The 15843-nt window shown below is 40.5% G+C and overlaps 1 protein-coding gene across 12 annotated transcripts in view; it reads left to right on the top strand.

Annotated features, from left to right (window-relative positions):
• Positions 1-15843, top strand: part of KALRN (kalirin RhoGEF kinase) — a 513375-nt gene that overhangs the window by 365829 nt on the left and 131703 nt on the right. For 11 of the 12 annotated variants that reach the window (XM_061370039.1, XM_061370040.1, XM_061370041.1 and 8 more), the window contains 8 exons: positions 944-1013; positions 2702-2791; positions 7650-7742; positions 9106-9217; positions 10982-11172; positions 11588-11689; positions 12361-12503; positions 13862-13964. In XM_061370039.1, coding sequence (XP_061226023.1) covers positions 944-1013; positions 2702-2791; positions 7650-7742; positions 9106-9217; positions 10982-11172; positions 11588-11689; positions 12361-12503; positions 13862-13964 — 904 coding nt within the window. Of the gene's footprint in view, positions 1-943; positions 1014-2701; positions 2792-7649; positions 7743-9105; positions 9218-10981; positions 11173-11587; positions 11690-12360; positions 12504-13861; positions 13965-14104; positions 14962-15843 lie in introns of those variants that run through there. The other variant, XM_061370052.1, reaches the window with a different exon arrangement.

Here is a 15843-nt window from a genome sequence, read left to right as displayed (position 1 = left end):
AAACTTAACATTTAGGGGTGATGAATTCCACAAGTTCAGTCTGAATTTTAGTCTGTCTTCAAGTTACATGTCAAAACCAAAGCAGTTTGAAAAAAACAAACCAGAAAACTCTTCTTTGTTGAAGTTCTGGGAGGCTTTGAGTGTTTTAGCCAGATAAATGCACAATCCAAAACATGGTCCAGGAGAGGCTGCTATATGCATGCTTTTGTGCAAGCAGCTTCAAAGAGTTATCAGGATAATATGTTCAAATTACATACTACATTAAAAAGGCTTTTAAGTTACAGATGAATGAACTACCAGACCACAAGAATTGCCCTCTCTTCACTTCCACCAGCATCCTCCACAATCTTCTCCTTTGGCTGGTGATGTTAACCCATACCCCAGCCTGATTTGGTGCTGGAGGATGCAGTTGCTTTTCCTTCAGCAACTTCTGTTTCATGCTCCTTTTTCACCCAGGCATTGTATAGGGCTCCTGCTGCAAACAGCGATGTCACTCATTGTACAAGGTGTTAGGAGAGAGTTGATTACAAAATCTGTATTTTGGGAGTTTACTACTCACCTAAGAAGTGTCAGTCTTGTTTGTTATCCTTTGTCCAGTGTGCCGAGTTTGGTGATGGAAAGCTGACACCTTTGGGCTTTAATTTTTGCTCTTCCTCTGAACCACTGAACAACATCTGTTTAAAGATTGATGATCTGGTCACTGAATACACTGACCTGCTACTAGGGATTGTTACCTTTTCCTTTCTGGTGGAGTTGGGCATGACTGCGCTCAAAAATCCAAGCATACCTTTGCAAGGAGACACTTTTTCCACAGGCAGGATACTTGATTAGTCTTGTAATCAAGGTACAAGTATTGATCATTAGCACTGGTTAACTCACTGGTCATTCTGCTTCTCCTGGGTATTTGATGTAACTAATTACTTTGGTGTCTTCTTTTTTTCAGCATTTTTCTAAAAGAACTAGAAAAATACGAACAACTGCCTGAGGATGTGGGCCACTGCTTCGTCACCTGGGTAATGAGGCTTCTTTTCATCATTTATTCAAATTAATTCCTCCATCACAGAGGAAAACAAGCTAGGAATTGGAGCAAGGGTTAGATCCTTAGTGATAAGGGAGGTTAGGAGCTAATCTGGAATGACTGCTTTGTCCCTCACCTCTCAGCATGAAAGGTCCCCTCCCTTAACTCTGTTCCTAAGCAGTGAAGTGAATGCTTTCTAGAGCCTCTCTCCTTGTCCTGCACTGACTAGCACAGCTTTTACCTCTGCTAATTCCTGTTTAATAGTATATTGTTAAACCAAACCTGTATTTAGGTATGATCTTCTTTGTGAAGGGCCCTGAGGGAACAGACCTTTCAAATTTTAATATGCCTTCCTTGCAGAATTATAGTCATGTCATGAGGACAGAGGTGTGAACAACATATTTTATCAACATTTTCCATCATAAATTGCTGTCAAATGCTGAGCCACTGTGCTCTCTCATTCTATTACCCAATGCCAGAGTGATTTCCAGCAGGACTTTGAAATGTTGATGCTAAGAGTCTTCATGGGTGTAGAAGGCTCTGGGAATTGGCTACACTAATTTATCTGTATGAAAGCTGGTCTCTGTTGAAAATATTTACCAGGCAAGTCAGCTACCTTCATGTTTTCTCCTCTGGTTTTACTCATATTTCAAAGCTGGGAATTAGTATTTTAAAAGCCATTACAGAAAATCATCACTTATCAAAAAACATGAGCATGTTTGGGTGATTTCAAAATGGGCTTTTAATTTAAAAACGTGACACAAATATTGATGAAATGGATTCAGAAGTGTTTTTTACAAGGAAGACATTAAATATTTATGAAAGATGAACACGTTTTATGTATCATTCTGTGCAAAATCTTCATGGTACTTTTAAGACACTACCACAACATCTAACTAACCCTAACAGTTCATGTCCAGACCTGTGTGTATGGTTACAGATATACATAAAAAGCTGCCTGCCCAATTGTCCTGTTATTTAGATACCTGGTATAAAAAATGCAATAGTAATAAAAGAAAGCTATCCTCCTCTTCTGTTTCCCTGCTTCTTTTGAGACCAAAGTTCAATAATGCAAAACTGCAGTAAGGCAGGAGTGCACAGATGCTCTTAATTTCCCTTTAAAAATAAATAAATTAGGAAATTAAATGCAAAACACTCCTAGCACAACATAAGGTTTGTGCCATTAAAGTCTGAACCAAGGTAGGGAAGGCAAGTCTGGGCCAGGCGTCACAAATCTGAGCCAGTCTTAAGCCAAAAATGTTGACTCAGTCCAATTTAAGCTCATCGAGTCTTTTGCCCAGTTTTTACACCGGCTTTATCGTCAAGCAAGTGATAGAGCCAACACTCATGACTGGATTTTGAGACCTGCAAACTTCTGGATACAGTCCGTGTAATTAGAGCTCTTAGAAATGATTTTATATCTGGTTTAACTTTTTTGACCTTCCCTTTGTATCATTTGTAAAGAAAGCCTCCCATAGGTGTTACATGGTGCACCTCATTCTCCTCAGAACTGCTCAGGTAAGGTAAGAACTGTCTGTAAGTCATCTGTTCTTAATTTACAAATCTTATGTCTCTTTGAGGGTAAGGTTTATCACCTGTATTTGTCCTGGTGAGCCTTAATAAAAGACTGTGGGAGCAGAAAAATAGCTTATCTTTCTTTCCCCTTGATGTTTGTTTTCACAGGCAGATAAATTTCAGATGTATGTCACCTACTGCAAAAACAAGCCTGACTCCAACCAGCTCATCCTGGAACATGCAGGGACTTTCTTTGATGTAAGCAGCCACTGCCATTTTCATTCAGTGTGCACAGGGCAGCTGAAAGACTTACTCTTTACATCTGAGCAATGGGTTCCTTTTTCTGCTTTGGGGTTTGGGTATTTCATTCCACTGCAGATATTGGATGCTGTGAAAACTGATAGGCTGTGGTATGATGTGTGATCTTCATCAGCGTGGCAAGTCATTTTTAATAGAGATACGCATTCTTATGGGAACCCTTGTGCTTTTTTTAGACCAAATCCTTTCTAAAAATCTGGTTTAGATGTACCCTCTGCTTTGGGGTTTAGTGGTAGAATGAAAAGCAGATCCTATTATATTTTCTCACTTCAAATCCCTTAGCCCAAAACAAGATCCTTCCCTCCTGTTCTGCAGATTTTACCCACCCTATTTACTTCCTCATGTTAGTAAGGAGCTTCACTGACTGCAGTTAGACTATTTCCCTTACAAGCACTACACCAGGTGATAAACATTTGCAGGCTCCAACCCCAGTTTTGTAGGCTGAAAAAAATCTTTAAAGTTTTTGAGTACTTTTCAACTAAGCTTTCCCTCTGATTTTTGGAACTTTATCCATTTTCCCATGCTTGACTGCTACCATGTAGCTTTAATTGGTTGCCTTTATGAAAAAATAAAAAAAAAAAGCCAAGACCTCTTTTCCAAAGTACTGAAAATCTCCTTGCAAATGTAACCACTCAGCAGGATTCAACCTGTGATGTGGTTGGCAGCTGACATAAATCACCTCCTCTGGGTTTCCTATGTGGCAATAGTTATCACATTTCAATTAAACTCAACACTGAAAGATCTCGCATGAGCCAGAGGAAAAACGATGAACTTTTGTTTTGCTTTGTTACTATATGGTCTGAAAGTGGAATTGAATTGAATTGAAGGGATTTTCCAGTAGGTGGCGCTTGAGCCTGTTGATTGGTTTGTACTGGTTGGTTACTCTGAAGGGTTTGAGCCGCCTTAGGTGTCTATGAGCTGCCTTAGGTGTCTGTCAGTGTTGTTTGCAAAGGTTAAAAGTGTTTCCTAAGCTTTTCCACTCCAGGTCTAGATGTGGGATGGAAACCTGCTGGGAACCTGTTGCTTAATAGTAAATATTCAAGTTTTAGTATCTGGCATCTGTTTTGCAAGAGGAGATGTTTTCCTTCCATTAGGAGGAATTGTGCTGTGCTATCCAGTGATGCCTGTGCAAAAAGAAAGCTGTGTATCCTCCCCCCAGAAAAATCTTCTAAGGTAGTGCAAAGTACCTGTAGATCCTTCTTATCTAGATCTTGGGCCGGCAGTGGTTCAGTGGCAGGACAGGGAACAGTCTGGCCCAAGGAACACAGAGAAATAGCTGGTTCTTTCCTTCCAGGCAGAACACGGAATTTCGTGAAACACCCTAATGGTGACAGTGAGTTATCTAGAATAACACCCCTTGGTAAGAAGCCTGCTTGAAGATCAGAAGTTTACAACTCCTCAAATTGCATAAACCGTAGAAAGCCATCTTTCGGATGAAAACAGGAAGTCCCAAGTCCCACTAATCTGTCTGAACCCTTCCAATCCATGGAGATTTTGCAGCTTCAGGGCTCATTGAAAGGGTTAGCTGATTAGGAGAAGCAAAGATAAGGACATATGTTGTATGAAACTATGAAAAGAATTAGTAACAACGCTATCATTGCTGGGATGTTCTAAGAGCAGAAGTGAAGCCATATATGTGGAGAAAAGCAGTTTCTCTTCTTAGACCAGTTAATACAGATGCACAAACTCTCAATTATGAAAACTGTCTGGGTGATCCTATAGCATTAGTCTTATGAAGGATAAAGAGTATCATCTTCCCTCCCTACAGATCTTGCTTTGTTTACAAAATTCATCAGTTATTGGTATGGTTATATTAGCTGGAACTTGCATAGGGAATGAAACTAGTATGCATACTCTTACCTGCCTGCAGTAGACTTACAAATCTAGTTCTTTTACTTTGTATATTTTTCTTGTTCAGCATCTGAGAGTATTACTATGTTTTAAAGATAAATGATGCCTACCATATTTAACAGTCTTTAATATTTGTAATATCATATACTTCAGGCTAGTAAGATATATTTTTGATTACCAACATGTGTTGGCCCTCAGCTTCAGCTGGTGGAAATCAGCATATTACTGAGGTGATCATATTGATTTTATTGTCTGTTATTTAAATGAGCTTTTCTCCTCAGGACAAAGGCAAGGTTTGCTTCAGTTATCTACATGCTGCTTCTATTTTGAATATTTATTTTCTGTAATTCTTGAAGAAGATCAGTTGTTATATTCAGGAAGCCTCAGGGCACCTTTAACTTGCACAACCAGCATGGAATATGGTAAAAGCTCATTGACTTTTGTAGCACTGAAGATTATTGTTTTTCTGCATGGATGATGGTTCTTGGACATCTTCTCCCCTGAGCTGGAGTGTCCCTTAGGAAATAGGCAGAGGCACAAACAGAAATCTTTTTATGAAATTGCTCACCAACCCTTCATGTCATACATCATGAAACCTAAATGTTTTGTGAGAGCTTTAGTGCTGAATCAGACTACTCAGCAAGCCACTGGTCTGTATACCCAGTTCAGGATGCAGTTTGTTCTCCAACTAAACAATTGTACATTATTAGAAGACTTACCTTAATCTGTGAAACTCTTTAGACATTTAATACAAAATCTGGGCACTTTATCATTGTTTCATGGTAAATTCAGCAATTCTTATGGTATGAAATTGTATTTAAGTGTTCCTGTCTCCATGCTGTCCATTCAACAGCCTCTGAGGGTCCTGTGCTGCCCTGTGCAGAGGACATTCTTGGTGTTCGGGATTCTGTCATTGCGTGTAAGATTACACATTGATCCTGTTCTGCAGCTCATCTAGTTTGCAATACACAACTGCCAGCACATGTTGCCTTGTCAGATATCTGCATTTCTTCCAGGCCTTGGGACACTTTTCCACCCAAGAAATAACTTGGGTCTAACGAAGAGCCGTGGTGCAACTATAATATGAATGAAGCTTGCTTTAAACAAGAAGCAGGGCAAAATAGAAAGTACAGAGCCCTGTGGCTAGCCTGCTTCTGAAATCTGCAAGCTGCTTCAAAGATAGCTCAGATATATCTGTGCTTCATGTTACTTAGAGGTGTGTGAGAAATGTCTGCACTACTGTGCTCTGCCCTGCACAGACCTCTCCAGTTTCCATCTCCACCCACATTACATCCAGACATCTCCAGCTGTTACAAAGGCAATCCAAGACACCCTCCAGCAGGCTGCCATCTTACTCTAACACTTGAGGGACCAGAGGCAGAAGCTGCAGGGAGAATGTCGCTTTCCAACAATGTACTTGCTTATTGCCTTCCTGCTGCAGGTCACTCTGCCAGCCCACTGTCTCTGCACAGTGTGACCAGGGAGCATCCTGGCAGAGCAAAGAATGCCTGAAGGGGTGGTATTTTGCTGGGAGCATGTCTTGCTATTGAGAGAGCCGCAAGGAAGGAGTAGAGCTAAATTCATTATTTGGATCCTGCAAAAACAATTGTACTTAGCTCCAGGAAGTTCACAGACATGGCCGAGGTCTTGCTGGCTCCTGCAGTTACTAATAAGAGTTCCAAGCCATGCTCTGTAGACAGTGTCCCTGTTTGGTGCCAGCCATGACTCAGCTTCATGCAAATTCCATTAATCCACACATGGAGCCACTTCTCTTTTGGGTCTTTTTTGTGGCACCAGTATTATTTTTTTTCTAAGACAAACTTACCTAGTACAAAAAAGTATATATTTGTTGGCACACTGTGTGAAAAGTGGCTATTTTTATATCCAAGCATAAACACTGGAGCTAAAAAAACCCCAGTAACCTCCACAGTGCTCAGCAGAAAATCAGACTGTATACAAAAAGAGAATCTCCATTCTTGGCAGCTCTTCGACCTTCGTCTTCTGTGACTTCTTTACAGCTCCAAATTTACCCTCCAGTAGCTGGAGATAAGTCCCATTGCTCTTCCCCATCTACTCTGGTAGGAACCAAGAATTTCCTGATGCCCAGGAGCAAGGGTAGGCATCCCTGGTGGATACAGAAGGAATTACTACATCTTCTATTTCAGCAGAGAATCTGCCCCTGTAGGGGTTAAGTTTGAAGCCTTTTAGAATGCTAAATATGCAGTTTAGGATCCTGTAGGATTTTCAGGAGCTCCTGACTCCCACTGGAACCAGCAGGAGGGAGACAGCAGGGCCCTCTGCAGATCTCACCATGTGCCTATCTGCACTGTCTGCAGAAGTTCATGAACACACCGCACTGATCAGCACAGACATTTTGGTTGAGATTCAGGTGACAAAACAGAAGCATTCAGCGCTGTAAAAGGTGTCAGAAGGGTATCTCTCCTGGCCCCCAGGTGCCACCTCGGAATACCATAGGTCTGTCATCGCTGTGTCAGACCTGTTACTTGCATCTGGATATTTCAGCTACCCCAGGGTTCTCAAATGGTATTAGACACTGTTTAGACAGCTAAATTACACCCTACGCGTGCAATTTAATTTAATGTCATTCCATTTTAATTGGATGTTAAGACTCTGCTTTCAGCCTTCACAGCTAAGAGAAACCAGTTGACATGAAAGAGAAGTCATATTTAAATTGAAGTCTGTGTAGTTTACTCAACATAGCCTTACCTTGACTTGCACAAGGCCCCTGCAGTTTAAGCAGCCTTAGGGGGACTCTGCAGTTTATTGCCAGCCTCTCTTGAAACCACAGGTATTTGCATCTGAGCTTAAAGAGAGTTAAAAATCTAAACAAAGCCAGAGATCCAGAGCTAAAATTAGTTACGGGTGGTTCTGTCTGGCAGAAATTTAATAGTTTTCCATGACTGACTGCTGTTTTTATCTCTTCTAGGAAATTCAGCAAAGACATGGTCTGGCCAACTCTATCTCTTCTTACTTAATCAAACCTGTCCAGAGGATCACAAAATATCAACTCCTACTGAAGGTACCATAGTGAGCTGCCCAAAGCAGCTCATGCTCTGCATGAACATGCGCAGCAGTTCATGGGTGTAATGAATTAACCTATTCTTAAGGGAGCTGTTTCATCACCTGTTCATGAGCTGTTAGCAGCTGCTGCTTAGCTGCTGTTCCTACTTTCCACACCTGAGCATAGCAACAAAGTGTGAAATCAGGTTGGGTATCTGGGTATTTTAAAGGAAAAGTCTCACAGAAAGAAAAAAACAAACAGTAAAAAACTGATCACCTGATTCAAGTGTTTGGCGGGGGGGGGGGGTTGTGTTCAGGATTTTTTTTGTTTGGTTTGGTTTTTTTAATACAAGTGGACTTAAACCTGAAAAGTGAGAACCAAGAAAGGGAAATTTGAAGGGAAGACAGGACTGTTTACCTTCCTTCCTGCTAAAGTTTATGGTATGTAATGTTTTGATTAAATGCTTCAGTGATAGAACTTTGGGAAACTTCAATGAAATGTGACTGAGACTCCGCTTGCATTAGATTCTATTTGGGAGCTAAAATGCTTGTGTTTGAAAAACAGGGAAAAGCTTCATATACAAAGCAAGGACTTCTAAGTAAAACATTAACATTTTACATCTTTGTTGGTTTGTTGTGAGTTGGTTAAAGGTTTTTGCAATATTTGAGAGTAGGTGAATTTTAGATCTAACTTAGAAGAAAAAGCATCTGGGAGGTAAGGGAAGAGATAGAATCTGACTTCGAAAAGCTAGGACAAGATAGTACTCTTGCATCTTTTTAAATCTGCCTGTGTATACACCAAAGGACAGATGTATTGTACTAGGAAAGTACTTTACTGAGTACATTTAATGTGTTAACAAATTTGTGCTTTGTACCAGTTTACTGAAACAGCACACAGGTATGTCATAGTCTAGAGACCACTGCGGAACAGCAAAGCCTGCAACTGCAGAAACCATCTGCTAATGGGAAAGCTAAACCACCCATTCAATTATCACCCCTTTGGTTTCATCCTTAGGTGAATCTTTCCTGAAGGGATCTCCCTGCCCTGAGCACAGCACACTGCCAGCCGTGCAGTACTGCAAGGATCAGGCAGGGGTCCTGCAAGCTGGCTGGCACAGCTGTACTGACTGATGACTGCAGCATAGACATAAATCCCCAGGAATCTGAGTGCACATTCTCACTTGAGAGCACCTTGTTTTGTCAGGTTTTATAGTCATTCCCATTTAATCCCCACTATCTGTGAGTATCCACAGTGGATTTTGATGCAGTTCAGCTTTCTCCTGTCACTGTTAGCAAAGCAGTTGCATGTACCAAGTAACACATTCCGGTATCAAGCCGGTATGTTGATCAAAGTTTGTTTATAGGTGTTCATTGCTTCTTAGGAACTGCTGACCTGCTGCGAGGAGGGCAAAGGGGAACTCAAAGATGGTCTGGAGGTGATGCTCAGTGTCCCAAAGAAGGCCAACGACGCAATGCACGTCAGCATGCTGGAAGGTAGCAGATGGTCAGGTGGCCAGGGCAGGGGAGGGACCGCCAGTAAATGAAGCCTCTTGTGTAGAAAGTTAGTACAGGCTGACTGTAGCAATACTGTTGTTTGATCATAATTCTCAGGTACTTCCTAGCTCGTTTCTGATATTTCTCCAAAAGTCTGGGAAGAGTAAAGCTGGCTAGGAAATCTTGTGTATTTATTTATATCTTGTGTACATGTATATATGTATTTATATGTGTGTATGTATATGTGCATTCATATGTGAGTATGTGTACATATACAGTGTATGTATATATTTGGTGAAGACATTCTTACTTAATGAAACAAAAAAAAAAACCCTCATGAAACAGTATCAGTTTAGCTGCTGGCAGCTGTAACGATTATTGGATAAAAACACTTCCAAATACTGTCTCAATATTTCAAAGGGAAAAGTTCTGATTTTCTGAGTCAAAACAACTTGTGTTTGAAAATGTTGTTATAATTATTCCAAAGAGTTTTTTTAAAAAGGCAAAAAGTATGATTAAAAAGTATTTCAAAATGATAGAAAATATTTTGATTGCTTCAAAATTAAGTCTTTTATTGGCTTTTAGATGTGTGGAGTATTTCTAAAATTTAAAAATTTTATTACAGGCAGAGATGCTTTATTGCCTCGCAAGCATTTTCTTGGCCTGGGAGAATCATTTCCATCCTGGCTTGAGTCAGAACCAGGAAACAAGCAGAATATTAAAATAGTCAAGAAAAAGGAAATGGTGGCAGTAGCTAAGCAGCATTTTAAGACCAAGTGGTTAAAATTTCAGGGGCAAACTGACCCAGCATAGGTAGGAACACTATAAAGATGTTTTTAACTGTGGTGTCTGGTGAAGACCCAGGTTTCCCATAGTAATGCCTAGATAATCTGTCGCCATAAGAAGACCAGCACCATGCAATAATGAAGATGCAGGGATGACTTCATTAGGGTAGACAAGCACTTGGACAGTTCTCTTCTGAATAAAACATTATTCCTGAATATTTGGAGCAGGGACCAGGGCTGTTTGCTGATTTCAGGGTGTTTGGCATGAGCAACAGTGGGCTGTACTGGTAAAGGAGCAGTGCCCACCTCTGGAGAGAAGTGTGACCCCACAAGCAGCTGAGACAGTAGCTTGGAGGGCACCTTGCACTAGCGACTTCCTTTTCCCTCAAGCATCCCAGTTATGTGGAGGTAGTCCTGTGATCCTCAGCCATGTGAAGGTTTTCGACATGCAGCTTGGAAAATGAGTAACTCCTAGAAAGCTTGTTTCAGACACCATACCAATTTGCTCTCAGATGTAGCTCCCCCAGGCCACTGCTGTGGACTCACAGCCCCCTGAAGTTTGGGTTAGCATGCTTGAAGGCATCATGGTATGATGGGGCACTTTCAGCCACTGCATGTTGCATTTCTCTGAATTTGTATTAACATGCAGAAGATCTTTTGCATTGCAGTTCTGTGTACAGTAGCCAGCACTGAAATCCTTAGAATATTTATCTTTAAGTAATTACTACTACACTTTAGCTGCAGTCTCATTTAGCACATATAATTTATTTGCCTTTAGTGAAATAAATACATCACTGCAGCAGGGAAAAGAAGAAAAATATTTTCATTGGGGTAATGGATGCCCATTAATATCCTTTCAGAATATGCATTAAAAAAAAAAAGAGAAAGACTCTTTTATTTCAAATCCTTACTGCTCTGATGTTTCTGGGCATTACTAATCCCAAGAACAAATACAAGCTAATGTGTTTTATGTTTTCAGGGTTTGATGAGAACCTGGATGTCCAGGGAGAGCTGATTCTTCAGGATTCCTTCCAAGTATGGGATCCCAAGTCTCTCATTCGGAAGGGCCGTGAGAGGCATTTGTTTCTCTTTGAAATCTCTTTGGTGTTTAGCAAAGAGATCAAAGATTCTTCAGGACACACAAAATATGTTTACAAGAACAAGTTACTGGTAGGTGTGGCTGCAAAGAAAATGTTCTGGGTGTTGGGTTTCTTGTAGGTAGAGGTGGAGTTTGGGGGATGGCTCATATGTCCCCATGCTGGGTTGGGGATACCCATACCACCTGTAAGGCTCTGGACTCTGTGGGGCGCACCTGGAAGCTAAGCTTGCAGTGAGTCTGGAGAGATTTAAGGCAGTGAGATGTAAAGGGTCAGTGGGAAATACAAGGACAATCACTCAACCCATTCACTTCCCTGCCATCCCCTGGTGGTTTTCTGGTTCTTTTTTCTGTGTGTAGCAAATCAGAGACAAGATCTCACTTCCCTGTCCACCTCTGCCTCTCCACTTCTCACTACAAATGTAAACTTTTCTAGACTCATGAGACTTCATATGCATGTAATCTCTCATCATCTCTCCTCCATACTAGACCTCAGAACTGGGAGTGACTGAACATGTTGAAGGAGATCCCTGTAAATTTGCTTTGTGGTCTGGACGAACACCATCCTCAGACAATAAAACAGTGCTGAAAGTAAGTCTTCTGTCCTTGTTTTCTTTGACTGCAGAGCTTCCTGTTGAGGCCCTGGGAGCACTAAATTAAATGTCAGTTTCTTCCCTCGCAGTATTCATATATCTTCCATGTCTGTCAGTAGGGTCATGCCTGCATCAGGAGCAATTCAGCTCTAAGGCCTCAATATGAATCAGGATAGTGCAGTTGTGCAGCCTTGCTGAAATTACTTTCTTCTTACAGCCTGGGTTGAGCAGCTGCACACTGACACAGGGCATGTCTCAGGGTGTCTGTTTGGAAGGTGTAATTCTCTTAGTCCTTTGCTACTAGGCTTATTGATGGTCAGACCTCCAGAGCTGACAGCCATTTCTGTCAAGTGAGTTTCTAATGAAGAATTTGTGTTATAGTTATGTTGTCTGATAACCTATTTCTCCTCTACAGAGTGTGCTGTATTGCTGGTATTAAATGTATTTATCCAGAGCTTAGCTGCTTTGCTGCTGCTAGCCAAGTAGGTCTGGTAAAAATACCCTCAATTCTCAAGGGGTTATCACGTACTTCAGCAGCTAAAACTGTGCAGCAGAGAGGAGAAAGAGTTAATTGTGCATTTTCAACAGCCAGCCATGATTCTTCTACATAGGAGGTGACATCCTGGGAATATTATAAAGTCTCCATCTTTCTGCGTTGTGGAATTTTAGGCATCCAGTATTGAAACAAAACAGGAATGGATCAAAAACATCCGGGAAGTCATTCAAGAAAGGATTATCCATCTGAAAGGGGCTCTGAAAGAGCCAATTCAGCTCCCCAAGACACCAGCGAAGCAGCGGAACAACAGTAGAAGGTAATCTCAGTCATTCTGTACCACATGAAATCACGAGTTTTTTCTCAGCCAACAGCAGTATAGTGTCTGTGGGCTTTTTAATGGATTCACTTACTATTGTCAAAAGCAGTTTTCATCACGTTTGCTTTTTTGCATGTTGTCTTGGTAAAAGTAGCTAGAAGGTTTTTTCTATGATATACATACAATGGTGTTTTATTTTAGTAATTCAAAGTGTTAGAGAGACATGAATGATAAAAATTCCTCGGACTCCAAGGTTATGTTTCTTTCCCAAAGTAGAATTTACTTCTTCATACTTGAGTGTTAGGAGATTCTTATTATTATTTTTTTTCTTGTTTGGCATTTTGAATTGTTTGACAATGAAAATCACAGCTGGTCATAGCAATATATCGCTTCAGTGGAGAACTGATGTTTTATCATCAAACGCAAATTCATTTCAGCCTGTGGGGTAATAGTAATTTTTTTGCCAACTCTTTTGAATCCTGAATTAAATAAGAATTGTATAAAATTAATTGTTCTTTTGCTGTTATGCTGGTATTCCCAAAAGCCACCTACAACTTGAACATCTCCTTTTCCTCATCAGGTTTTATCTCTCTTGCTTCAGGCTGTATTATAGAGGCATCCAAAGCATGAGTCACCAAGGTCACCCAGGAGACTTGTAGCAAGGCAGAGATCCAAACATTTCTTCCTGGAGACACACACCAATACAAGAGTTTTCTAGTAGAGAATGGAGATATTACTTATTTTTTCTTTTTCTTAAATATGGATTTTATATTATTTAAAAGTTTCTTTTGAAAGATCAGTAAAAATTTAGGAGGACTGTATCTATACAGCAAAAAGGAAGAAAATACACTCTGTTAGCAGACTCACGGAGTTAGGGTTGTGAATTCTATACTGTCTTTATTTATGTTTATTTGGATATAATTTTTATGGCTCAGTATTAAATTCCTGAAGATGTTCCTGTGACACAAGAGAAATATCCCTTTCTTCAGTGCCATGTGTAGTCTGGGCTGAATAGTTTAGGTTAAGGCAGAAATCTAATTGAAGGAAAATTTTTGTCTGACACCCTCATTACAGAGCTATTTATGAACACCACGGTTGTCTTTGCTGTAAACATGCAGGCAATGGCTATCCTGTTTTCAGCAGCAAACGTTGTTATTATGTGCTAATCCAAACCCTACAGCTGAGGTTGACATCATTTTAAATTGCAAGCTACATAGCAGCATGGGCTAGGTAATTTTAGCACAAAGCCATCTCTGGCACACTGACTTGGCACTTCTCAAATCCACCTATAAAGTTGTGCATATTCCAGGGTGGTGTGTTAAGTAAGCATCATTGTTTCCCTATTATGTCTTGTGCAGAGATGGAGTAGATGATGTAGACAGCCAAGGAGATGGCAGCAGTCAACCTGACACCATTTCCATTGCATCCAGGACATCACAGAACACAGTGGACAGTGATAAGGTATGACTAAAATGTGAAAATAGACTGCAGCTAGTCACCCCCAGAAAAATGTAAGTGAAGAGCAGACTAGAAGGCAAAGCAACCTATCTAGGTGCTCCTTAGTATTGCTGTTTTACATGGTAACATCTTTGTTGCTGCAGCTTCTTTGTGGTTAATGTGCAGAGGTTGAATTGGCTCTGAAGAAACACAGCCCAGAGCAGCCTTTTCTTCCCTAGTAGAACTTGCCCTGTGGGAGTCAGGTTCTGAATCAGCAAACGGTTATGTTCCATATTTTCCCTCTGAGCTAAAATCAGTAGTCTGTTGGAGAGAATACAGGTGCTTACACACCAATTAATACAGCAAAATTGGGATCCTGGCTGGTATCTTGAGAGCCAACCCTTTTCAGAGAGTGATTCTGGACCTCTCTTGTCATGGACATATGGTGGAGCATATGGATGGCCCCAAGATGCACTAGATTCTGTTGGAATGCTGCGCGCTGTTGGCACGTACGTATTTGCTGTTTTACTTATCAGATGATTTGAGTCCAGATTCCCAGCTCCACTAAAATGTCTGACTTGAATTTGTCACCCTGGTACCTCCAACTGTGGTCTTCAGCTGAATTAGCAGTTGGTGGTAGGAGTAAATGGGCTGTTAGTAATAATTTGTCTTAGCTACACTGATGGGGTTTGTCATATCCACTGAATGTCCATAGTCTCTTCATGTGTTGTTTTGAAATCATTTGTATCTTACTGCAGAATTCATCCTTTTGCACCATTATGGATTTATGTGTTTGTCAGGTCTTTAATTATGCTGCCACTTACACAAGGTAGAAGGGTGTCTTCACAAAATCAGAGTTCAAGTCTGTTGTTCGTAAGTAGGGTTCAGCACAGACATTATTTTGAAAGCTGGACTCAGAAATAGGAATTAATTGCAAATAAGTTAACCTTTATAAGACCACATGTTGTATTTATCTTAAAGGCATGTTCCTATGCATTTGCTTTTTTGACCACTAACATGCGTTAGAAAAGTATTAATCCTCACAATCCAAAGGCCACTGTAATGTATGCAAATACTTTGCACGAAGTTCAAGAAGTATTTTCTTATGTCTTCAATCCACAAGGAGTTGCCTTCGTTTTCCATGTTTCTCACATTTATCATTCCTGAAAAAGTCCCTGACTTAGTAGAGTACTTGACCTCATGCTTTATTTGAAGTATTTGCATAAGCTTTGCTTGTTTGCTCCAAGCCCATGGACTCAGTTGCATGAATTATGGTAGACAGGCAATGTATAGGTAAGGTGGTCCATATTGCATGCTGTAGCTGCATACAAGATATATAGTGGCAACAGCACAGGAAACTGTGTCTAACCTGAAAGACAGCCCATCATAGCAACAGTTGGTTTAAGGATGCAAAACCTGAAAAGGTTATAGGAAAACCTATGCAAAACCTTGTTTGAACTTAATACTGAATGTGTATGAGATAAATTAAGCACCAGATCATATAGGGAAAAAATTCTTACCACTAGGGAAAAGCCAAATCAGTTCTAGGGCTCTGCTATGTTTTTTACTTTTTAGGTGGGTAAGTTCACTTGCTGATTTGAGGCTATCTGTGTGTTCATGTGTCCTTATATACATTTAATAAATAGAAACAAATTCCAGTGTACATCTAAGCTTAAATATACTTGCATGTGCTTTGTGAAATCTGAGCAACTATCATCACTGGATAGAGAGGAAGTTCTTGCTGAGCAGTTTCAGTGTGTTGTTGAGCTTATCTTCTAGGGTGGTCTGAGTGAATCTTGTTGGACTGGTAGTGTTAGACTGGCACTGGAAGACTGTACCAGATCATGCTCTCTAGTTAAGGTTTCTTGGCTGAGTTGGTAGTGCTTGGTAAACACCGTAAGCT

This window comes from Neopsephotus bourkii, unplaced genomic scaffold (assembly GCF_033783945.1).
Source record: "Neopsephotus bourkii isolate Nb327-2 ecotype Australia unplaced genomic scaffold, CSIRO-AGI_Nbou_v1 NB_1526, whole genome shotgun sequence".
Taxonomy (NCBI): Eukaryota; Metazoa; Chordata; class Aves; order Psittaciformes; family Psittacidae; genus Neopsephotus; species Neopsephotus bourkii.
Note: the sequence above shows the minus strand (reverse complement) of the source record. Positions and strands in the feature narration are given on the sequence as shown.